The following is a 26,185-nucleotide window of genomic DNA, read 5'->3' on the forward strand; positions in this document are numbered from 1 at the left end:
AGACTGTGAATGTGGACAGGCTACTTAGAAGCCCTCAAGGATGCAAGATTCACCATGGCAGACAACCCATTCCCTTGGCCAATTCTCATGTTTACTTTTTATTCCCTCCAGGTGGGGAATGTCTGTTTTTCAATCATGTTAGCTTTCTGTCACTGCAACACACATCTAAAATAAATTAACTTATAAGAGAAAAGGTTCATTTGGGCTCACGGTTTTGGAGGTTCCACTCATGATTAATTGACCCTATTCCTTTGGGCCTAAAGTAAGGTAGCACATATGGCAGAAGCACAGAGCAGAGTAAAATGGGCCACCTCATGGTCAGGCCATGAAAGAGAGGAGAGAAAGAGGCTGGGGTCCCACTACTCCCTTCAAGAGCACACCCCAGGTACTTGAAGACCTCCAACTAGGCTCCACATCCTAAAGGTCCCAGCACCTCCCAGTAGTACCATACTGGGGACCAGGTCTTTAACACACCAGGCTTTGGGGGAACATTTCAAATCCAAACTACAGCCATCCATGAAGTTTAGGAACCCCATGCTGTCTTAAGATCTTCAACACCTAGTGGAACCTACCCACTGGGCAGTGTTCTCTCCATCCTCCAACCCCTGTCTGCCCTCCTGGCAGGAGCGTGGTGTAGGACTCTCAGCTGACATCAGGGATGTTCGCTCATCGCACACTTCTTCGTCGCTGTCAGAGGCCATGAATGTGAGCATGACCCTGCTCCTCAGGAAGCACCTGGAAAAGGAGCAGAGAGATCCTGTATTACTTTCCTGTGAGGCAAAGGTGGCGGAGGGCTGAGGTGGTGGCTGGGACAGCTTAAAGACCTGGATACAGGTCCATGAGATCTGTATGTTAAATGAGTGCTATAGAACAGGAGCCCTCAAGGGCTGCCTGAGGCGCTGCTGCCATGGGTGGGACTGCCTGAGGAGACTTGTACTCCAGGGGGCAAAAGGCCTAACCAGAAGAGTCAGGGCCACACTAAACTGCTGGCACACTCATTCACTCAATCAACATCTGTGGAGCACCAGATTGTGTTGGGCTCTGGGGGATATAAGGATGAGTAAGAGATACTTTTGTCTTATAAACAAAAATCATCCAGTGTGACAAATGGTGTCATCCAGGTGTTGGTCAAAAGGTAACACAAAGCAGGACCTAAATCTCAAAGACTAAGGAGTGTTTTCTAGAGAAGATAGAAATTTTGCTGGAGACAAGATTTTCCAGGTGGGGCAGAGGACGTGAAGGACAGAAGGCAGGTCAGGTTGTAGAGGTGTGGAAGGTCTCCTATGCCATATGGAAGCAGCCTCTGTTTCCTCAAGGACAGATCTGATCTGTGTCTACAAATGTCAGTCTGGCCAGTGACTGCAAAGGGAAGAGGACAGTCCAGAAGATGAGGGGGTGATCTGATTTGGGGATCTGACATGGGGGATAAAATAAAGGATGGGACCTAGATGATTGTCACACCTGGCTAAGATGGGAAAGATAGGAGAAGCAAGGTTCAGGGGAAGGACTGAATTTGTTTCAGAAATCCATGGAATGTCTGTGGGTTAAAAAGGGGAGGCCACTGAGGGGCCATCTGGGTCTGGGGGTTTGGGTGGAAGAATCGTGAGCTAAGCAGTGGCAGCTGCAGTCATGGGAGTAAGTGCACTCACACTAGAAAACGTGTGGGTGGAAGTGCCACTAAGGTTGGGACCCCAAGAAGTAGCAAGACCAAAGAGACCACCAAGGAGGGAAGCCTGCCCCAGGACTACTGTGTAGTTCCAAATGGGGTCCCAACACAGCAAAACTCTGAGGAAGTCAGTGCAATGCCAAATCCACACACAAGGTTTCAGGTCTGGGAAGTGCATAGAACAACCTGTGGTGGACATAACTGTCCCCACAATATCCTGGACAGGAATATCTGTTGAGCCATTAATAAACTCTCAGAGACGTGGGGCTTAGCTTCTGCTTCTGGGAAGGATGGCCTAGCCTGTTCTCTGCTGAAAGCTCATCTCCAGGCAAGTCACCCTGGAATTCATGGGATTTTCAGATGAATCAGGCAGGGTCCTTCCCCCAGACAGACAGGTTTATTTCTCTAGCAGGGCTGTGGCTGCAACTTTTTTTTTTTTTTTTTTTTTTTTTCCTTCAACGATAGCCACTGTGGGGCTGGGGTTGTATCTCAGTGGCAGAGTGCTTGCCTAGCATGTGTGAAAACTGGGTTAGATCCTTACCAAAAAAAAAAAAAAAAAAAAAAAAAAGATAGCCACTGTGCACTGTGGCCTGGAGTATTTCCACAGGAACTTTAACTCCTTCCCAGTTACAGACATGAAGCATGACCTGCTTCACCTTCCTGACTCAGGCCTACTGCAAAGGCTCCCCCATTGACCTCATGTGGATTTCAAAGTCAACAAGCCCCCCCAATCCCCTCTCTCAGAACATTAGAACATCTCATTCAGGGTCTATCAGACAAATAGGAGTAAAAACAGAAGCAAGAAAAATATGTCCTGGGAGGGAGGTAATAATGTCCACGGCCACTGAGTTAAGAAGAGAGAATCTGTCAGTCATTAGCACCGGAGGGCTCTGGTTTCATGGAGTAAGAGAAACAGGAAGTGGGCCTCACAGGTTAGGAATATTTTGCCTGGCTGAGATGGAAGGAGGTGGTCATTCTGGAAAGCAGAAAACTACTTGAGTGAATGTGTAAGATGGAGACTTACCTATCCTGATAAAAGTGAGTACCTGATAGAGGAGACCATCCCAGGGAGGGGCCCTCACCCTTTCACTTGGAATTCCCAAAGACTAGTCTTAGCCCAAGACCATAGGAAGGTATTCCTGACTCCAAACCATGGCTGGGAACTAGTGTGAGGGGCCACAGCTTCACAGCCCCAACTCACCATGAAACTTGGAAAAATTTTTCATTTTAGTTCCTTCATCTATGGAAATGAGAGAAACTATCAAGTGGGTTCTAGAAGAAACTCTTGTCTGTGCAGTTAGCCTCTCAAGATACACTCTAAATAAACACCTACTTAGACGTGGAAGTTCCCCTTACACCTTCCCATCCAGGAAGAGTAATAAGAGTAATAAGAGTAATTCTCTTATTACTCAGAGGGCTCAGGGTTGGAGCTGCAGCTCAGTGGTAGAAAACTTGCTGGTACGTACAAGGTCCTGGGGTTCCATCCCCAGCACTGCAAATTTAAAAAAGGGAGGGGGCACCTAAAACAAACAACTGGTTGCATTTCCTCTAGCTAAATTATAACATTCCATAAGGAATAGTGCCTTAGATGGGAGATGGAACTAGTGGCTCTTTTCATCCATTGTTAGCATGTCATTTCTGTTTTGTCTGGGGGTATGAATTAATAAATTACAATATCCCTTCTTGTCTTCTTCCCATGCCTGTGGGTGCTGGTGATTCGTACATTTCCTGGAAAGCATTTTTGCCTCAGTTTCCTTGATGTCTGTGAAGGATGAATTGGAGAGAGTAAGCTTAAAGAAAGGCTATGCCCCTTCCATGTGACACTGCACTGAACAGAGATGAACACTGTCCTCACCATCCACATGTGCTGACCAGCACATAGGTCTGCTCTCATAGGGACCTGATAGCTCTTCAGGAAGAAACATTTAAAAAACAGAAAATACGCCTTTTAGTCCACAAAGAAATTCATACATATGGTCTCCTCACCAGAAACTGCTCTTCAAACAGACTCCTTCCTTCATTTTATTATTTTTTTAAAACTCCCCTGAAGTCCCACCCCCCCCACCCCTGAAAATATGCCAAAAAAAGTGGAGGGCCCAAGCTCCAGAGAGTCATGGCAGGAAGGGTCTGCTCTTAAGAAGTAATCAGGGAAAAGCTGGGTTTGGCTGGTAAAGTATGGGCACAATGTGATTGCAACTCTCCTAGTCTGCTGGGGGTGAGGGTGACAGGTGGGAGGCACATCTCTTGAGTTCCAAGCACCTGAGAGTCCAACAAAGCATTTAAGAAATGCTGTCCAATGGGTTGGGGATATAGCTCAGTTGGTAGAGTGCTTGCCTCGCATGCACAAGGCCCTGGGTTCAATCCCCAGCACCCCCCCCCCAAAAAAAAAAGAAATGCTGTCCATTAAGATCACTATTTCTCAAAGGTGGTCCAGCCTACTGAGGGGGCAGTGGTGGTATCTTAGTAGGCACTAAATGCAAGAACCCCAGGAGTTAGGTGCTATTGTTCTCCCCCATTTTGTGGACAAGGAAACAGAGGTTTAAAGTGACTGCACTGATAGAACCCAGGGCCTTGTGCCTGCAAGGCAAGCACTCTATCAATTGAACTATATCCCCAGCCCCTATTCTTTTGCAGTGCTAAGAGTTGAACCTAGGGCCTTGGGCAAACTAGACAAGTGCTCTATCACTGAGTCACACACCCAATTTGGGCTAGAGATACAGATTAGCAGTAGAATGCTTGCCACGCATGTGTGAGGCCCTGGGTTCCATTCCCAGCACCACAAAAAAATAAAAAGTGACTGATTCGGGTTACCCTTGGATCCAGGTATTCTGTTCCCTGGTTCTTCAACACTATTGCTAGGCTGTATATTAAAAATGAAGGAGTCAGATCTAAGGAGGCACAACTGGCTGCCTGGGCCCCGGACGACAGGGTACGCTTCTGCAGAGCTATCCCGGCTGCTCGCTGAGCCCCAGGACCAACACCCCAGTCGTCTATGCCGGTAATCTGAATTGGTGGTATGCGGCAACACCAGATTGGGTCTGGGCAACAGTGGACCGGGGCCAGGGCGCCCTCTGACATTCCCTGCTGGAGGATTCGGAAGCTATCTCCTTAACGCCCTCCGCTTTGTGTTCTCTCGTGGTTGGAGGCTCGACTTCTGAGGAAAGTACCAAGAAACTGATAATATTTCCTTGAATTTTCTTCTTCAGTGTCTCTCAGACTGAAAATCTTCAGAGAGATGCTGGCATATTTTGGTGTTCCCATAGACCAGGTTTTGCTGATTTGGGAAAATAAAGACTATAGAGTATTGTTCGTATTTTTGGGAAAATGCTTCCTTTAGAACCTTGTCGAAGACCTGCTTTCGAGATGATCCCGCACTTTAACTCTATAGAGTCTGATAATTGTGGATCTATGGTTCCATCTTTTGCTGATATTTTGTGTGTGGTAAATGAGGAAGAAGTGAGTTTTCTCAGATTTCAAACTAGTACATGGAAAAATGAAAAGGAAAAAATTGAATTTTTCCATCCTTTACAACTAGTTTCAGATCCATTGTTATCAGCTCAAAGACACAACGAAGCAGTGAAAAATGATCTGCCTGTAAGTGAAGTTGCAATTAAGAAAATAGCTGCCCTTGAAGATGAGCTTACTTTTTTTCGCTCTCAGATTGCAGCAATTGTGGAAATGCAGGAACTAAGAACAAATTCTGGCTCCTTTGACTTGAACAATGAGCCCAATGGTGTGAGACAAATGCCATCACTGGGGACAGCTGAACTGAGTGTGGAACCAGATCAGTTTCCAAGTGCAGTGCTCTCTCCTCCTCTTCCACTGCTGCTTCCTCCTGTTTTCTTCTCTTTAGCCTTCAAGTTTTCCTCCTATACAACCAGGATGTACTAATATTTGTGACTCAGATAAGCCAACAGCTAAAATAAAAAGCAGCACCCCAATGCTATTAAGACCAGTTATAGTCATCATTCAAAAAGCCAGAGAAATACAGATGTTCCAAACATGTTGGATGTTCTAAAGGATATGAATAAGGTCAAGCTTCGTGCTGTTGAACGGTCACCTGGTGGTAGACCCATTCATAAGAGGAAAAGACGAAGTTCACATTGGGATCCAGTGTCCTTAATATCACATGCATTTAAACAGAAATTTGCATTCCAAGAAGATGACTCCTTTGACAAAGAAAATAGACCTTGGGAGTCTTCTCCATTTTTTAGTCCAGAAACTTCAAGGTTCGGATATCACATTTCAGTCAGGACAGTGATCTGAGGGAAAAACTGATGATACACAAAAGCTGTTGGCCAAAGTATCAGCAAAAAAACCTATGTCTACACTTGGAAGGAAAGATGCAGAAATATGGCAGCATGTCTTTCACTGCCTTTCAAAGGATCATATCCTCTGTCAAGTAATGCTGAATGAAGCTTGTATCCTGGGATGTGTCAGGGTCCAGATCTGAGGAAGACTCCTAAGAACACCTGTCTGGTTTTGGAAGATTCTGAAGTTAACTGGCTATTGAAGAGTTAGGTGTATGGAGTTTTCCCCCTGTATGTTAACATTATTGAAAGCGGAATATATGCTTCAACAATTGTCCTAAGCAATTCTGACTTCCCAGTTTAAGAGCCTTTGAATCTTTCAAAAATTGGTAGTGACTGGTTTATGTGGCCTTCAGTAACTCGGAGATTTTTAAAGAAGATAAAATTATAATTTATTTCATTAAGAAACTCATAGTTTTAGTCATAGGGTTGAGCTTTTTAAAACTTCTTCCTGAGAAAAATTAGTCTTGGACACAGATTTTGTTTAAGTGATACAAGTAGAAGTATTTAAAGAATCTTCTTGACATGTTTTACCTGCACTTGCTATGTAAATATGTATGCCTGACATCTGTTTCCTCCATACCTTATTACATTTATACATTGTTCTTTTGCAAATAGCTTGTACAATAAATGTGTCTTTTTGAACATGGAAAAAAAAAAAAATGCAGATTCCAGCCAGGCATGGTGACACAAGCCTGTAATTCCAGCAGTGAGAGGCTTAGGCAGAAGGATCACAAGTTCAAGTTCAAAGCCCAGTCTCAGCAACTTAGGGTACCCCTAAGCAAGTTGGCAAGACTCTGTCTCAAAATTTAAAAATATTAAAAAAGGGCTGGGGATGTGGCTTAGTGGCTAAGGGCCCCCTGGGTTCAATCTCTGGCCCCCTTCCCCTAAAAAATACAAATCCTGGAGCTCCACCTTAATGTCTGGGGATCTGCATTTTGATTTTGAGATAGTTCCTGAGCATCTGTGCCCAGTAGACAGTCTCTAGGCTGTTCTGGCTGTTTAGTCACCAGGCTGGGCCCTGGCTCAGTAAGGCAAGTACACCTCCTCACTCACAACCTCCATGTCCCCACTGTTCAGCACTACTGCATTGCTGGATAAGGGAGTAAAAGAATGAGCAGCCCTTTCTACTAAACATGGAGGGCTTGGTCAGAAAACAACTGGGGAGACAAAGGAGTGGAAGATACTCAGACTAGCAAAGGGCTCACATTGAAAAATATCCCCCAAAAATGCCTATTGTGGAAAAACTGGGTGTCAAACACTGCTGGGACATTTTGAACTGACCTTACTGTAAGCAGAAAAAAATCAAAAGCTATGAAGATATTCATATCTTGAGATCCTGAAATGCTACTTCTTAGAAAACAGCAAGACTTACACAAAAAAATGGGTGTTGCAGTTATTTAAGTAAATGAGATATCTGACCCTGTACTGAGATATAGTTGGCCTTCCTATCTGCAACTTCACTTTCTGTGGTTTCAGTTAATGAGCAACTGTGATCCAAAAAATTACACGGAAAATTCCAGAAATAAGCAATTCCTATGTTTTAAATAAATTTTATTATAGTATATTGTTATGATTATTTTATATTATTAATCTCTGTGCCTAATTTATAAATTAAACTTTATCATAGATGTGTATGTGTAGGGAAAAGCACAGTATATGGAGGATTTGGTACTATCTGAGGTTCCAGGCATATTTTTGAGGTCTTGTGATGTGTCCTCCACAGGTAAGGAGGACAGTAGCATATCCATCTTATAGGGACTATTACAGAGCCACTAAAAATCTTACTTCAAATAATATTTAGTAACATAAAAAAGCAATATGTTAAATTTAACAGAATGTAAAATAATTTTACAAAACTGCACATAACCATCTGAATTTTCTTTTTAAATGTGTATGTATGAAAGAATGGCAAGAAATATTACAAAATGTTAATGATGGTTATCTTTGGATTGGTGCGATTGTGGGTAATTTTAATTTTGTATTTTCCTGCATTTCTCAAAGTTTTTAAAATAAAGATGGGTGGTATCTATAGTTTTTTAAAGCTATTCATTTTCTAAAAGGAAGTACCAAGCAAGCATCAACACAGGTTTTCCTCCACTCCTGCCCATTTCTGAATCCCTTCCATGGACAGGATGACATTTTCTCCCCAGCACCCCTGATTTACCTGATTACTGAAGGAAAACGGAACGGCTGGGATATTTTCCTTTTGCTTCTAGTTTGAAAAGAGTCTGCTTTGCAAGGTTCCTAAGTCTGCATTGAAGCCTGATGGCGCTGAAATCCTTGGAGGGAAAAATCACCACCCCACTGTGTACAGATAAACAACCTCTTGCTGGATGTGTGTCCACATCAGAGTGACGCAAAGAACTCCCGCTGGAGCCTGACTCATAGCCAGGTGGGGGTGGGGCTGGGCAATTCTCCAATGCTGATGTCAAATCCTATCAGCGATAGCAACCAGCTCTCCTGTCTCCCACCTCCTGTTCCCTGTGGGTACAACCACAAAGGGTACAGGGACTGATGGGGATAGAACAAAGCGCCAAGGCTGAAGGCAGCCTTGAATTAGGAAGCAACAACACCCAAAGAAGCCACTTCTCACTTCCACTGAACAGCTGAATGGGATCAAAATGCTGATGAGCCAAACCCAGGGAGTATGACCCAGAGAAGTTTCCCAGCCCGCTGGTGTCAGCAGTTTCTGCAATTATAATGGAAACCCAGTGACCTAATTTCTTTTTTTTTCCATTTCAGAGAAAAGCAAAGGTTTGATTTTAACATTCAAAGCATATGGGCTCAGGTAGGAAATAGATTTTAAAATGCCATAGCAAGCCCTAGTGTCTCATGAAAAATTAGAGTCCAGAAGTAAACTGGGAGCTACTACTCTTGTCACAAATACTTGGGCCTACAGAAAAAGGTTTGGAGCCTGGACACCTGGCTCCTTTTCTCCCCATGAGCAGGGTCAGATGAACAATACGCTCTTGCTGTCAAAGACAGCAGCAATGGTTTCTAGCAGGTCATGATCTGTGGTCACATGGCACTCCCATGACTCCTGGAAAGCCATGTGATCCTCCTCTAGACTACAGAAGGGTTTCCTAAGGTCAGGTGACATGCTCAGAAATCTTGCCCACCTCTCTCACCACCCTGAGCACCGGACTCCATATTTGGCCCCACATGACTACTCATCTGTCCATCCACTTCAGTTCATATGATACACACCATTTAACTGAATGGCTCACCCCAATACTGGAAGGGGACCTCAGCCAGAGCTGGGGCCTGAGTCCCAGGGAGGCCTCCGAAGTAACACCCCACCCTTCCAGGCACCCTTGCAAGGGGCCTCCTGAACCCCGACCCAGGTTCTAGATTAACCTCCACTGGCTCTTTTCTACTCAGAAGTGCCTGGGGGAATTTTTCATTTCCTCCCTGGGCAAAGGGCAATTTGGAGGAAAGTGGCAGAGGGAGCCCCTAGCATACCAGCCTCAAATAGAATTACCCAGAATGGTAATTTTTGTTTGTTTTGTTTTAGTGAGAAGTAGCAATCCAATGATCAAACACAGTCTCTTTGGAGACTGACAGGGTTCAAGTTACCTACCTGTGTGATCTCAACTATATACTCCCTGGCTGCATGGCCTATGATGATTTAATCGGACAGGTTGTTTTCTGTGAAAAGTAGAATAGGGATACATTGCAATCTTGCAAAGTGTAAAGTGTCTGGAGCACAGTGGGTGTTAAATAAATAGAAGTTATAATGAAGATGAAACAAAGGGTACAATGAGAGAGGATTAGAGGCCTGTTTATGTCCCTCTTGGAAAGTTAGGGTTCTGCTAAGCCACCAGATACATGAGCTGGCTACAAAGGCCAGGCCCCAGGGAGAGATCCTGTTTCCATCCAGCCCCAAGTCCCTGTACTCTAGCAATGTGAACACTGTCTAAGGAAAGGGCACTTACATAGATGATGTTAAAGCAGGCAAGGTCTTTGAAGGCCACATGGCACCCTATTTTATGGTTAAGGAAACTGAAGTCCAGAGGGGCAAAAGGAATCAGTTAAGGTTCCATGACCAAAAGCCACAGGATTTTTTTTTTTTTTTTTTTTTCATTTTGCAGAGCTGTGCATCAAACTAAGGCAAAAGCCACAGTTATCATGCAGGTCTCCACATCGCCCAGGGAGAAGTCCTCACCTGCCCACTCACTCAGCCCTTATGAAGCTCACACACACAATGATGGGCTCTGGTCAGGCAGCCCATACTGCACACCATAGGGTCTCTCTGGGAGCACATTCATATTTACAAGGCATGTGTCTTTGTCATGGGCAGAGATGTGCCCCCTAATCCTCACCCCTAGATCAAGACACCTTAAAACTCTCCATGAAGTCCCTCCAGTTCCCCATCCACTACTCCAGCCCCTAGGCCCTCTCTACTCTCCTTCTACTGCAGGTCTGTGTGGCAGGGTGTGGCCATGGGGGAGGAGAAAGGGCTGCTTCTCTGGGCCAATTCAAAAGGCTCAGGGAGGGAAAGTGTCTTGCTGAGCCTGGTAAGAATAAAAAGGACATATTCAAATGTTTGCCACATCCATCAAGTCTGGTTTTCTAAGATGTGTTAAGGCAGTTTCCTGTTACAATCAGAAATACCTGAGATAATCAGCTTATAAAAAGAAATATGACACATCATGGCAGAAGCAGGTGGTGGAGCAAAACCATTCACCGCCTGGCAGGAAAATGCCAAGACCAAGGAGGGGCTGGGTCCCACCACCCCTTCAAGGGCACACTCTCAATGACTTGAAGACCTCCCACTAGCCCCACCTCTTACTAAAGTTTCTACCGCCTCCCAAAAGTGCCACACACAGAACAAGTGTTAACATTTGTTATATGGGGAACAAATAAGCTCCAAACCATAGCATCAGCATACTTAAAGGAAAATTATGAAGAAATAGCATTAATAGAAAAAAACAGGAGCCAAGCAAGAGGGTGCACACCTGTAATCCCAGCAATTTGGGAGGCTGAGGCAGGAGGACTGCAAGTTAGAGACCAGCCTGGGCAATTTAGCAAGACACCATCCCAAGATAATAAATTTAAAAAATTAGAGATGTACCTCAGAAGCAGAGTACCCCTGAGTTCAATCCCGGTACCAAAAAGAAAAAATCAGAACACAAAAATTTCATTTACACTTTCCTATCTCTACTGTTTTTTTTAAATATTTTTTTAGATGTTGATAGACCTTTATTATTATTTTTTTGTCCCCCCCCCCCACCCTGAGGCGCCAGGGATTCGAATTGCGGCCCTTGCGCATGCTAGGCGAGGGCTCTCCAATACGAGAAATCGGACCTTTATTTTTATTCATTTGTTTACATGCAGTGCTGAGAATCGAACCCAGTGCCTCACACGTGGTAGTCAAGTGCTCTACCACGGAGCCACAACCCCAGTCCCTCTACTGTTTTAGTAAGATAATATATACACATGCACCTGGAGTAGAGCCCTGGAAGGAAATGCATACTAAGAGTAGTAATCCCTGAGCTGAGGGCTAATGGATGACAAAACAAACAAAAACTTGCTGAATTTTTTTAGAATTGAAATGTATTATTTTTATTTAAAAAAAAAAAAAAAAAGGAAGTTTTTGGCTAAGGTACAGCAGAAAGGTGAGCATCCTTTACATTTTTCTTCCCCTGCTCTAGAATTTTAGCAAAGATGAGTAAGCATTCTCCCCGTCAATAAAGAGAATACAAAAAATGATCTTTTGCTAATGTTTAGTCTTTCCTGAGGACTGACATGAAATTATCCTTTTCCCCCGACACCTGCATGGTGGTGATACCATCTCCACACCTGAAGTCCAACATTTATTATACAAGGTGTAGAGGCCATAAGGATCCAGGCTGGGGAGGAGAGTGCCTCCAGGACTAACCCTCCTCTGGGCCCTAACACCCCTCCCCCAGAGGCTGCAGCCAGGGAACAGGTGGAAACACTTGCAGAAACATTTGTTGCCTTGTCAGTCCCCAACAAAAGTGTCTCAAACTCAAAGCAACAGTTAGAAACACACATGAGCCTTATACACATGACGCTGGTTTCTTTTTTATATATATTTTTTTCAATTTACTTATTTTTACTGGTTTCTCAGTAAATTGGTAATGGAGATCCCATAGAAACTTTCTGGGCAGTAGCACAGAGACATGGGAACTGAATGTGGGAAGCTGTCTGTGCAAAAACTCAAAAAAGACAAAGATAAGATGGGCAGTTGTGTTCAAATTCTGGTGCTCACAGGCACTCAAGCCACAAACTGTTTAACGTTCCAAACCTCAGCTTACCCTCTGTAAAAGGGTAACAATAACTACTTCAGTGTTACTGAAGTTCTTAATATAACTGATAACTATTGCACAAAATGGTTTTTTATTATATATGACCAACTCCTAAAACAAGATACATTATATCATTCTTAACACCAATAACAAAGAGAAGCCAAAGGAGGTTAAGCCTCTAATGTGGCAAATCATGTGCAGTGGGGCTGAGGAAAGGGGTAACAGGCATGATCTCCTGCACCTGCCATCAAGCAGTCAACAGCAGGTTCTGGCCAGCTCCTTTCTGGCTTTCTCAAATACACAGGAACCAGGCATTCACTTCCAAATGCTAACGTGTTGGACTCTACACTTGATGTATGAGTACCAAAGGATATGATCTTCCTCCAAACTTGAAAAAGCATCCATTGCACCCTGCAGCAACATTCTTCATAGACATACAATCCTAGACCCTGCCTTGGAGACCAAATGCATCAACCTGGATGGACAGCTCTAGGCTGAGGTAAGGAAACAAGGACCCTTTCACCAGCTTGGCTCACAAAACAAAGCAGCTGACACTGTTTCTCAGGTTCCCACATGGCCACCTGCAAGTAGAGGGGAACCTGAAGCTCGCACACCTGCAGCAGCTTATCCAGAGCCTTTAATTACTGCCAAAAGTTTTGGCTGAAAGCTTTGAGGGTTCAGGTGTCTACAGAATGTACTATGTGGACATAAAGGGCATCCATACTAGAAAGGTGGGGTCTGTTCTGATCAAATTACTCTGGGGACAGCCTTGGTTTCCCAGGCTGTCTATTTTGAGTTAAAACTGACCTGTTCTGTATGGGATGCTTTCAGGCCCTCCATCTGTAAAAAGGATGCACTACTTTCCTAACCAACAGTTCATATCTTTAAGAGGGAATACTTAAGCCATAGCCGGGAACCTTTTATCTAACTAGCAAAGGACTGAGGTTTGGACAGCAGAAGTAGAGGCCAAAACACTATGTTCTAATCTTGACTGTGCTATATCCTACCTGGGCGACCTTGGGCAAAGTCACTTAGCTCTGTGGGCTCAGCTTCTTCATCAGTAAAATTCGGAGCGGGGACTAGCTTCTGTTTTCGGATTTCTCCAGCTTCAAAAGCTCGCTTCTGGGCGTCTCCCCACCAGTGTAAATGCCTAATAAAACAGCCAAACACCACTAGTAACCAAGGCCATCTCCAAGCACTGTCCTTTGCCCTGCTCCTCATACACTGGGAAACCTCTTCTCCTCCCCGCAAAGCAGTGCCCGAATGGACTAGGCGCAAGCGAGGTCTCAGGCAGGAGGGAAGAACAAAATGCCTGATCCACGCGCCTCCGAGACCCACGTGCACTGCCCCTTTAAGAGCTCTGGCCCTTTAACAGATCGCACCGCGCCCACCCACAGCCCGGGCTCTGGCGGCGGGAGGGTGCGGGGAGCGGGGCTCTGAGGGCTCCCGGACGAGACCAGAGGCCTGCGGGGTGCTCCGTGCACTCTTTCCACGCCCCAGTTCCGGGTCGGCCCCTAGCCGCCGCTTCCCGGGCGCCCTGCTCTCGCCCCCGCGTTGGCCGCAGAGGCCGCGAGCTCGGCTCACTCAGGGGCCTCAGCCCTGGAGCCAGGGAAGGGGCCTCGACTGCCACAACAGGGGCATGCGGAGGGCAGGGCCCGGCCTTCAGGTCCCGGGTTCACCCCTGGCTCTCCGCGCCGCGGGCACGGGCCTTGGGCCGCGCACCCCCGAGCCCCGCCCGCCCTCTCACCTGCTCGGCCGCTGCGCCCCAGCAGAGTTTACGCCGCTGGCTGAGAGCCCGGCTGGACCCGGCACCAGCGCAGGCCCCGCCCACGGTCCCGGGCCCGCCCCGCTCGCGGCCCCGCCCACGGCCCCGCCCCACTTAGGCCGCGTCAGGATTCCCCCTTGCCGAAGGGCCAGCTAGAGCTGTCTCCTGCAGTGCTGAAGTCGGCATCAACCAGACTTTAGAACTGAGCAATGGACTGCCTCTTGGTAGGGCCCTGGTAGCACCACCGGGCAGGAGGGCCGTGGCTTCGTACATCCTCTTCTTGTAGTATTAGATTTCTGTCCATCCTAAACCCTCAGGTGTTACTTTAAGAGAGCACCAGTGGCCTGATTTGAAGTTAACACCATGAAAATTTTACTGATCTGTTACCTTCAAAGCCACCAGGAACTCTGGATTAAATTAAGCAGAGACGAAATTGCTACCAGACCTGGAACTGGTCTAGGAGGACATGATTCCAAGAGTTAGAGTCCATGGGTTGAAGATGATATTGTCAATAATTTGACATTGTCTCAGTGGCTTTACTTTTATTTGTATTTTAAGTATGGTATTTTAATTTCATATAACAAAATTACCCATTTTAAAGTGTACTATTCCGTAGTGTTAAGTACATGCACAATGTTGTACAACCACTGGCTCTATGTAGTTCCAAAATGTTTTCATTACTCCAAAACAAATTACCCATTAACTATTTTGGATATTTCATATAAATGGTAACATAGACTATATGTCCCTTTGTGTCTGGCTTCTTTTAACGTTTTCAAGGTTTATCCACGTTGAAGAATGGGTCAACACTTTGTTTTTATCACTGAATAATATTTCAGTGTATGTATATACCACAATTTGTTTATCCATTCATCCATTGAAGGGCATTTGGGCTATTTTCCCCTTTTGGCTATAGAGAATAATGTTGCTATGAACATGCATGTAAATGTATTTGAGTACCTGTTTTCATTTTTGAGGGGTACCTGTCTAGAAGTTGAACTGCTGAATCACATGGTAATTCAATGTTTAGCTTTTGGGGCCACAGGACTGTTTCCACAGGCACTGACCCATTTTACATTCCCATAATCAATGTAAGAGGGTTCCAATTTCTCCAAATTCTCACCAAAACTTATTTTCTATTTTTATTATTATAACTATCTTAGTGGGTATGGAGGGGTATCTCATCCTGGTTTTGGTTTGTGTCTTCAAATAACTTATTATGTTAAACACCTTTTCCTGTGCTGGCTGATTATTTGTATATTCTTCCTAGAATACAAAAATGTCTATTAAAGTAATACACATATAGACTTTCTAGAATATAGAAATGTCTGGTAAGATAATAGAAATGTCTATTAAAGTCCTTTGTCCATTTTTTAATTAGATTGTCTTTTTGTCATTGAATTGTAAGATTTCTTTATGTATTCTGGATATTAGACCCAATATATGTTTTGCAAATATTTTGTCTTATTCCGTCGGTTGTATTTTCACTTTGATCCCTTTGATGCACACAAGACTTTAATTTTGTTGAAGTCCAGGGTATATATATTTTCTTTTGTTGCTTGCACTTTCAGTGTCCTAAGATTCCATTGTCAAATCCAAGGTTGTGAAAATTTACTATGTTTTCTTCTAAAAGTTTTAGCACTTAATTGAGGTTATTGATCCATCTTAAGTTAATTCTTGTATGTGATGTGAGGTCAGGGTCCACCTTCATTTTTTTGCATGTGGATACTCAGGTATCCCAAGAGATTGTCCTACTCCCATTGGATAGTCTTGGCTTCTTTCTAGAAATCTACTGGCCACAGATGCATGGGGGAAAAACTGTTCTAAGGTGCAAATTAACCCAAGATGGAAAGGACCAGCATTTTGGCAGACAAAATAATGGTCCAAATAGTGATCTTTGATAAATTAGAGAAATGATTTTCTATTTCTTCTTGAGTCAGTTTCTAGAAATTTGTTCATTTCTTCTAGGATATCCAATTTGTCAGTGTACAGTTCATATTATTTTCTTATAAACCTGTTTTTCCTGTAAGTTCTACAGTGATTTATGATTTTATTATTTGCATATTCATCCTTTTTATCAGTTTAGCTAAACATTTGTCAATTTTCCCCATCTTTTCAAATTTTTTATTTCAACTATTGCATTGTTCAGCTCCAGAGTTTCTATATCATTCCTTTTCATAATTTCTCTGTCTGCATTTGTCCATACATTTATTTGTCTTCTGGCTTCCTTCGTTTCTTCATGCATGGTTTCCTTAATCTAATTAGTTATATTTAAGATATTCCATTTAAAGTCTTTGTCGAGTCTAATGTTGAGGCTCTTTTAGGGAAAGTTCAGTCAATTTCTTTTTTCTGTGGATTGGTTATACTTTTTTTTCATGTGCCTTCTAATTGCTCTTTTTGAAAACTGGACATTTTAAATATTATAATGTGGTAAATCTGAAAATTGGATTCTTTCCCCCTTTGCAAGATTGGTTGTGATCAAAAGCTGTAGTCATTGGTTTGTGTAGTGACATTTCTATATTATATTTGCATACTGTCTTAGCATGTCTAGACACTGAAGTCTCTGCTCCAATATCTCAATGGTCAGCCACTGTGTTGACACAGATTTTCTCAAACATCTGGACCAAAAACAAAACAAAACTTTTCTGGTATTTGCAGATGGGCTCTGACCTCACTCATTCAATGCTTATTCAAACACAGCTGTCCACCTACCTTAGACTTTACCTCCTGCTTGCATAGAACACAAAGACCAGTCAAAGATACAAACCTAGGGTTCTCTCAGTGTCTGGTCCTGGGCATGTATATTGCTGTTTGGATTTTCCAGTATATGCAGATCTCCAAAGCCTTATTCCCCCAAACATCTTCCTCCTCAGCTTCTTCCTTCCCTAGCTGTTTGGTCTCGCTGCACTCAACCCATCTGCTGTCCCTCGTCTCAGACTACTGTGGACAGTGTATGTCTTTAAAATATTTTAAAAGATGGTGTCTAGGGCCAGTCCCTCAGGGAACTTTAAAATGTACAACCATAGTGCTGGGGGTGTAGGTCAGCAAAGAGTTCTTGCCTAGTGTGTGCAAGGCCCTGAGTTTGATCTCTAGCACCATATGCAAAACAGCACAACCACAATTATTCGAGAACAAGGTCTGTATTGCCCACCCTGACATCAGCAAGCCACATCTGGGATGCATTGTCACTGAGGTGGGGATGGGGGATGGTGGAAGATAAGCAAAAATGCTGCATTACCTTCATGGAATTTAGCAGTCTCTCTATTAAACACTCTCCTGGTTGCCGGAAATCTTAAAATTAGACTCTAGAATTCAAAAACAGATTGACTGTCCATTTTTGACAGCTTTCAATTTGTTTCAGTGTGTGTGTGTTGGGAGGGAGGGGTTCTTGGAGATCCATGCTCTGCCATTTTCCATGATATCACTCCTGAGTAGCCTCACTTTCAACACTGGGCACTACCAAAGGCAGAGTTTCTCCTTGGCACTGTACCCTCCTTATTTGTCTGTTTGATCATGGACTTTACTTCCTTAGTCCATCCTTGTTTCTGGCCTCAGTGGAGTCCTGTCCTCATTCTGCATACTCTCCTTGGTGAATCCAGCCATGTCCAGAGCTGCCATTTCTATTTTGATGAAGCTCAAGGCTGAATCTTCAACTTAGTCATCTCCCTGAGTCTTAGACGTACAGAAAACTGCCCATGAACTATTCCATCTAGAAATCTCTCAGATCTCTAGAGATGAAGCCCCATAACTAAGCTCTGGCTAATAGGATAGAAGGAGAAGCAGCATGTCCTTGTCATTCTTCTTTCTGTCTAGAATAGGGAGATGATAGTTGGAGCTCAAGCAACCACCTTGGATCAGGAAATTAATGAGGATGGTGAAGCCACAAAATGGAAAAATCTGGATCCTCAATGATTGTGGAGCCACTACTTGGCTTTGCTAACTCCTTACTTTGTTTCAGGAAGGAAAAAAAAAAAAAAACTTTTATCTTGTTTAAGCCATTTTTGTTTTGCCATTCCCTCACATACAACTAAACCAAAGCTTGTTTGATACCTTAGACTTTCTAGCCCCATTGCCCACACACTCTGCTCCACTATTTTAAAGGAATGCTTCATTTCTTTACACAGTATGTACTGAGTCTATTCTTTTATCTACCTCACCTACAAATGCCTCTAGAGCAGAAACTATGCCTTTCTTCGCATTTCTCTCATGGGCTCAATTTCTTTAAGGCAAGAAAGGGAGAGATAGGGAATGGACATTTATGAGCCCCAATTATGTGTGCTTCAAATTTTGTCTTATTTTGATTTTTGGAACAATGATAATAGAAGAAAGCATTGTTATTGCTTTTTTTTGGACATGAGGAAATCAAGGTTTCCAAAAACAAGTTGTTTCCCAAATGTGCTTGGATAATGAGTGGAAGAATCAGGTGTGGACTTCAGCCTGTCTGTCCTGATGGGGTGGCCTTCTCTGCTCCAATTAGAATGTCCCATATTGATGCACAGGCTGGACTGTGGCTTAGTGACTTAGAAGAATTCGTTTCTCCCTGATTCTCCTCTGAAGTCATCATTCCCAGCTGCTTGTCACATGCTAGTTTGTGAGGGATGAGTAAGTGCTTTCCTGAGCCTGGGCACTGTTCACAAAGGTTGGCTTCTGCTTCAGGTTTTGGTATTCAAGGCATTGAGTTTCCTCAACACACTTGAGAATCCCAACACTGCCTGGCAAACAGCAGCGGGGGATGTAACCCACAGGAACTTGAGAATCAGATGAATCTGGGTTGAAAATCTGTCTCTTGTACTTATTTGCTGCATGACCCAGGACTATTACTTCATCTTGCTGGGTTTCTAGTTTCCTCAACTGTAAAAGGATAGAATGATATCCCTCAGAGGATCATAAAGAGAATGAATGAAAGAAAAATAGGGGTACAAGTGACCCAAACACAGCAGACACTTCTTCTACCTCCCTACTTGAGGTGGGGACTCTGCTTCGTTGGACATGGAAATGATAGTCTATATTACTCTTCTCAAATCTTCCACACTTCTCTCTTCAGGAGGATCTTCCCTTTTTACTCTCTTTACCCTGTAAAGAACAGAACTGGCCATGTGACCTTGACCAAGGGCAGAAGAAGTGTTGTCTGGTGCAGGGTGTTATCCATGGCCAGCAAATAAAACCAGGCTTGGTGGAGCTATTAGACTCGGAAATCTGTCTCTCAGGAATTGACAAATATGAGAAATTGTTTGAGATTGTCTGGAGTATGTGGTTTCTGTACAGTTGGTTCACCACCGGAATTTGCAGGCCCTGGATGTGCCAATGACCTGCTAGAGCAAAATGGCTTGCTTAACTCCATCCCAATCCTGTTTCTCATGGAAAAAGCTCCTACCGTTGCCCTTTGAGCTATACCACTATAAATAAAGAAAACATGGGCTCCTGCATTTTGTTAGAACCAGACCCTTATGAATGGCTCAACCCTTCATGGCCCCATTCTAAAGATAATTCTGTCTCCTGTTTTTCTTGATGATAAATAAATTTCTTAGTGATTAGGTCACAACCAACCCATCCCTCCAACAGGAACCCTTTTCCTTGTCCACGTGGGATGTGCAGTGAGTTTGGCAGTTGTGGACAGAGCTCTGGAATCCTGGGTATGCTTCATCACGTTTCCATGAAACCAGCTGTGTTCCAGATAGAGGCTGCTCCATCAGGCTGGATTCACAGATAACACATGAAAGACATTGTCTTAGTCTATTGGAGTTACTATAACAAAATACCATAGACTGGGTGGCCTATAACCAACAGAAATCTATTTTACTGTTCTGGAGACTGGGAAGCCCAATAACAAGACCTTAGCAGATTCAGTGTCTGGTAAGGACCTGCTTTCTAATGGTATCTTATAACTGTATCCTCATGAAGTGGAAGGGTGAGCTAGCTCAGTGGGGTTTCTTTTATAAGGGCATTAATTCCATTCTTGAGACTTCTGCCCTCGTGACCTACGCATCTCCCAAAGTCCCCCCCCCCCCTTTTTTTTTTTTGGCTAGGAATTGATCCCAGGGGTGATTTACCAACTGAGCTAAATCGCCAGCCCTTTTTATTTTTCATTTGAGTCAGGGTTTTGCTAAATTGCTTAGGGCCTTGCTAAGTTGCCGAGACTGGCCTTGAACTTGTGATCCTCCTGCCTCAGCCTTCCGAGTCACTGAGTGGCACACATGTGTCACTGTACCCAGCATGGCCCCATCTCTTAATCCATAGCATTGGGGTTTATGATTTCAACATATGAATTTTGAGGGAATACAAGCACTGAGACCATACAAGTAGTAGGGTAATAAAAACAGAACAAAATACCCTTTATTGCTTCAAGCTCCTAAGACTGGCAGTCATTTGTCACTGCAGCATAGCCTCTCCTTGTCTGATCAATGCATTTGACATTCAGCATCTTACAGTCTGTGCAATATTTGCCTCTTTAAACTTTTCTAAAAGATTTATTTACTGTATTTATATGTTTGGTGGCAGATACTTTAAAATTTTTCTTGCCTGAAAAACATTATGCTTTGTAGAAAGTTTGTAAAATACAGAAAAATACATAGAAGAAAAGTCAGTTAACAATTTCATTTTCTATCTTATTATCTATTTCCCCCTAGTATTCCCTCTTATCATTTTCTTAAATAAGAATTTGATAGAAATTTTTGAAACTGGAAATCTTGCTTGTCATGAAAATACAAGAATAGAAAAGTAGGTAAATTAGTAATATGGAACATAATATCACCATAGAGTGGGTCTATTGCACTTGCTTTTTTTTCCCATCAAAATTAATCATTTATTGTAATTTTGAGAACCTTTCAGTTGCCAGCAAGTTCTCTGTAAACCCATGTCCATCACTGATCTGAAGGGATTGCCTTGGGTTGTGAACCAAGGAAGGACAGTTCCCTGAGAATACTTCAAGCAGCTCTAGGGAACTCCTAGCCATGGGTAATCTGGCTTTTAAATTTGCAGTGAGAAACTAACCGTGCAGGCACAGTAGCACTTGCTTTTTGAGCCACATGGAACCACATTCTACATCAGAATAGTCTCACCAGTAGAGCTCCAGGGAAGTCAAGCTGCCACAAATCTTGGCTATGGGATGGGCTCTAGCGATACATTGCCAGGTATTGTCAGTCATGTGTGACCCTATGGACAGAAGAGATGCTTGAAGACACTCTGAAGCAACTCTCTTTTCTAGGGTGCGATGGTTAATCTTGGTTGTTGTTTTAGTCAGCTTTGTGTGCTGTGACCAAAAGACCTTGCAAGGACAATTAGAGGAGGAAAACTTCATTTGGGGATTATGGTTTCAGAGTTTCAGTCCATGGTTGGCTGACTCCATAGCTGGGCCCGAGGTGAAGCATAACATCATGGCAGAAGAAAGCAACTCAGAACATGACAGCCAGGAAGCAGAGAGAGCACTCTGCTCACCAAAGACAAAATATAAACCCTAAAGGCCTGCCCCCTCAGTGACCTACTTCCTCCAACCACGTTACCTCCCAGTTAATCAATACCAATGGATTAATCCACTGATTAGGTCACACCTTTCATAATCTAATCATCTAACCTCTGAAAATTCTTGCATTGTTTCACATGAGTTTTTAGTGGACACCTCCTATCTAAACCATAACAGTTGTCAACTTGACTGAATTGAGGGAATACTATAAAATTGGTAAAACACACTTCTGGGTATGTCTGTAAGGGTGTTTCCTGAGAAGGTTGGTATGCAGGTCAGTAAGCTGAAGGGACAACCTGCCCTGAACATGGACTGAACCATCCCATAGGCTGGGGACCTGGATGGAATGAAAGAACAGAAGAAGGGGGAAGTTCACACATAGGCACTCTAGACCTTTCTTGAGCATATGTAATTTTCACTACTGTCATCACCCATGGACATCAGACTTCAGATATTTTAGCCTTTGAATGTGACTTGTGCTTGAAATGCTGCAAGGAGCTTCCAGACCTTCCACCTTGAATTGGTCATTCTTGTTATGAGGCTTCCAGCTTCTAGGACTGAGCAGCCACTTGTTTCCTGGCTCTCCGGCCTGCGGTTATTGTGGAAATATTCAGCCTCTGATCATGTAAGCCCTTCTTATATTTCCATGTATTCTATTGGTTCTCTTTCTCTGGAGAACCCTGACTAATACTAGGACTTTGCCATTATGTCTGGAGTTGGCAGCCATCACCTGAAAACTTCGGTCAATTTACCTAATGAATTATACGACCACATTTGCAGCATTTTCTCCATATAATATGATGGTTTCATTTCTCTGTGGAGGATGTTCATGTTCTTTTGAGGAGATCTTAGAGTGGCTCTGATATTATCACTTCAATATTTAAACCAGTAGTATTCAAACTTTCTTAAAACTAATTGAGGACTTTAAAAGTTTTTGTGTTTGTTTCTTGTATCTATCAATACTTACCATATTAGAAATAAAAACTGAAAAATTAAAAAAATTACTAATTTAAAAGTAATGATAACAACCCCACTACATGTTAACATATAAAATATTTTTTATGAAAATTATATTTTGAAAAAAAATGTAATGGGAAGTGTGGTACATATTTTCTTCACATTTGTGAGCGGTAGAATAATGGCCCCTAACGATAGCCATGTCTAATGCCCTAAACCTGTGAACATGTTACTTTATAAGGCAAAATGGAATCTACAGATATGATCAGCATTAAGGATTTGAGATGGGATTATTTTAGATTATCCAGATGGGCTCAATCTAACACAGAATCCCAAAAGGTGGTGATCCTTTCCTGACAGTGGTAGGAGGTGAGATGTGACTATTGAAGAACAGTCAGAGGGACATGTGGCATTGCTGGCTTTGAAGATGGAGGAAGGTCTACAGCCACACCAACCTGAATATGCCTGATCTTGTGTGAAGATGGAGGGAGGGGCCATGGGCCAAGGAATAAGCATGCCCTTTATTTTTTATTTATTTATTTATTTATTTATTTATTTATTTATTTATTTATTTTTTATTGTAAACAAATGGGATACATGTTGTTTCTCTGTTTGTACATGGCGTAAAGGCATACCATTTGTGTAATCATAAATTTACATAGAACAATGTTGTTTGATTCATTCTGTTATTTTTTCCCTTCCCCCCTCTCCTCCCACCCCTCTTTTCCCTCTATACAGTGCTTCCTTCCTCCATACTTGCCCCCCTCCCTAACCCTAACTTTAACCCTAATACTAACCCTTCCCTCCCCCCATTATGTGTCATCATCCACTTATTAGCGATATCATTCGTCCTTTGGTTTTTTGAGATTGGCTTATCTCACTTAGCATGATATTCTCCAATTTCATCCATTTGCCTGCAAATGCCATAATTTTATCATTCTTTATGGCTGAGTAATATTCCATTGTATATATATACCACAGCTTCTTTATCCACTCATCAATTGAAGGGCATCTAGGTTGGTTCCACAGTCTGGCTATTGTGAATTGAGCAGCTATGAACATTGATGTGGCTGTATCTCTGTAGTATGCTGATTTTAAGTCCTTTGGGTATAGGCCAAGGAGTGGGATAGCTGGGTCAAATGGAGGGTCCATTCCAAGTTTTCTAAGGAATCTCCACACTGCTTTTCAGAGTGGCTGCACTAATTTGCAGCCCCACCAGCAATGTATGAGTGTACCTTTCTCCCCACATCCTCTCCAACACCTGTTGTTGCTCGTATTCTTGATAATCGCCATTCTAATTGGGGTGAGATGGAATCTTAGGGTGGTTTTGATTTGCATTTCTCTTATTACTAGAGATGTTGAACATTTTTCCATATGTTTGTTGATTGCTTGTAGATCTTCTTCTGTGAAGTGTCTATTCATTTCCTTAGCCCATTTGTCGACTGGATTATTTGAATTCTTGGTGTAGAGTTTTTTGAGTTCTTTATAGATTCTGGAGATTAGTGCTCTATCTGAAGTATGATTGGCAAAGATCTTCTCCCACTCTGTTAAGCATGCCCTTTAGAAGCTGGAAAAAGCAGGGAAACTTTTTCTATAAGTGTCTACAAAAAAGGAATGCAGCCCTAGGACAGCTTGCTTGATTGACAACCTATGTCATACATCTGACCTACAGAACTATAAGATAATATGATTGTATATTGAACCACTATGTTTATATAGAAAACAAATGGAATATTTTTGGAAATTTTCTTAGGATCAGTCTTAATAAAAGAAAACTGAATTCTCACATCTGATTCTACGTTCAATCTGTTTTGATAGGATGCTTTGGTTAAAGTATGTGAATAAAAATTGGGCTTAGATTTATAGTTAGAAAACAGGAGTATTTTAATAGTCTTTTCATATAATTGTGGATTATTCTTTGATATGTGTTAGGTTTTTTACTATAACGAATGCCTTAGATAATCAACTTCTAAAGAGAAGAGTTCTTTTGGCTCACAGTTTTGGAGGTTCTTGTCCATGATCAATTGACCCCATTGATTTGGGGCTGTGGTGAGGTGGCACATCATGGTGAGAGCACATCGCAAAACAAAATCTCTCTCTTCATGGCTGGGAAACAAAAGAGGGGAAGAGGAAGAGGATGAGACTTGGGCCATGAGGGCTTGCCCAAATGGCCTGACAACCTCCTTTAGGCCCTACCTCTTAAATTTTCTGTCACTTCCTAATGATGCCAAGCTGGGGACTAATCCTTTAACACCACGGTCCTTTGGGGGCACATTTCAGATTTAAACTCTAGAAGGTACAACACCACATTTAAAAACTATAATTTCATAAAGTTTAGTTGCAATGTGGAGAGTGAAAACACATCAATGAACTTTCACATTTATTACATTAATATCTTCTGGTCTGTCTTGCAATTCAAATGGATCTTTTAATCATGCATTATTTTGTGACATCTTGTACTGGTCATTTGGAAAACACTAATTCACTGAGTGAGGCAGATCTTCCAAATGGTGACACACTTTCTCCCACAACATAAAGAAGATCACATTTGTTAATGTCACCACCAATCTCATTAGTAATACTGGAAAGCTAAATATACTCACAGTGGCAGACACAAATTTTCCAAAATTCTCATTTTCATTTGAAAGCTCAACTTTTATCATTGGCAACAAATACAAAACCATCAGTTGTTGTCCTTGAAGTAACAAGTTCATTGTGTTGATCATTCAGAAAATGCCTCCCAACTTTATATTGTTTATCCTACTTTCAAATAAAAATAGTGTCCTATGGAAAAAACAGCAAGTACAGCTTGTGTCTCACAAGACAACAGATGTGTTTTCACTAGAGACTACCTAGGTTCTTCAGACTGGACAAAAATGCCTTATGCCTATTTCCCATTTCATCACACACAATGTTAAAAAGAGTACATGAGCAAGGGCAGAGAGGAAATGGAATTTGTAATTTTGACTGCTTTATTAGCACATTCTCAATTGAAGCTGGCACTTTAAAAATTAATGTATTGCTCTTCCACAGGAGGCCTACACACCAACACCTACACACTGCCACTCTGCTGCTGTCACATCTGTAGTGATTCCTGAGAAGTTCCAGCACATTTTTCGAGTACTCAGCACAAACATAGATGGGCGGCGGAAAATAGCTTTTGCCATCACTGCCATTCAGGGTGTGGGGTGAAGATAGGCTCATGTGGTGTTGAGGAAAGCAGATATTGACCTCACCAAAAGGGCAGGAGACCTCGCTGAGGATGAGGTTGAATGTGTGATCACCATTATGCAGAATCCATGACAGTACAAGATCCCAGACTGGTTTTTGAACAGACTGAAGGATGTAAAGGATGGAAAATATAGCCAGGTTCTGCCGTATTGTCTAGACAATATGCTCCCGGAGGACCTGGAGCTATTGAAGAACATTAGGGCCCATAGGGGACTGTGCCACGTCTGAGTCCTTCACATCAGAGGCCAGCACACTAAGAACACTGGGGACCATTGCTGTACTGTGGGTGTGTCTAAGAAGAAATAAAAGAAATGGGTCTGTAGGCCTTTTCTGTTAATAAATAGTTTATATACCTAAAATAAATAAATGGATGAAAATAACTTATCTGTTGGCAGTGACTATTTGGTGTCACCAAGTTCATAAATTGTAAGGCACTGGCATTTTACCCAGCATTGCTTTTGTTCCATCTGTGCACAAGTCTACATAGTGAAAAGGAAGAATAACAAAGTTTTAGTTTTATCC

At 42.7% G+C, this 26,185-nt stretch overlaps 1 protein-coding gene and 2 pseudogenes across 7 annotated transcripts in view; 2 read left to right on the forward strand and 1 right to left on the reverse strand.

Annotated features, from left to right (window-relative positions):
• Positions 1-14,104, reverse strand: part of PSEN2 (presenilin 2) — a 29,530-nt gene extending 15,426 nt beyond the window's left edge. For 3 of the 5 annotated variants that reach the window (XR_013758172.1, XM_079106629.1, XM_079106632.1), the window contains exons 1-3: positions 13,999-14,104; positions 13,259-13,401; positions 573-735 (exon numbers count right to left, since the gene is read on the reverse strand). Coding sequence is in view for 4 of the 5 variants with exons in the window: in XM_079106629.1 (XP_078962755.1) it covers positions 573-713 (141 nt within the window). In the remaining variant the exon portion in view is untranslated. Of the gene's footprint in view, positions 1-572; positions 736-8,143; positions 8,685-13,258; positions 13,402-13,998 lie in introns of those variants that run through there. The other 2 variants (XM_079106631.1, XM_079106630.1) reach the window with 2 other exon arrangements.
• LOC306641952 (mitochondrial fission regulator 2-like) lies at positions 3,425-8,122 on the forward strand (annotated as a pseudogene). The gene is made up of 3 exons: positions 3,425-3,451; positions 4,610-4,664; positions 4,873-8,122. The product of its transcript is annotated as a mitochondrial fission regulator 2-like (transcript).
• On the forward strand, positions 13,560-25,969 carry LOC306641953 (small ribosomal subunit protein uS13-like; annotated as a pseudogene). The gene is made up of 2 exons: positions 13,560-13,670; positions 25,466-25,969. The product of its transcript is annotated as a small ribosomal subunit protein uS13-like (transcript).
• The last annotated feature ends 216 nt before the right edge of the window (positions 25,970-26,185 follow it).

This window comes from Sciurus vulgaris (genome assembly GCF_902686455.1).
Source record: "Sciurus vulgaris genome assembly, chromosome: 12".
In the NCBI taxonomy this organism is placed as follows: Eukaryota; Metazoa; Chordata; class Mammalia; order Rodentia; family Sciuridae; genus Sciurus; species Sciurus vulgaris.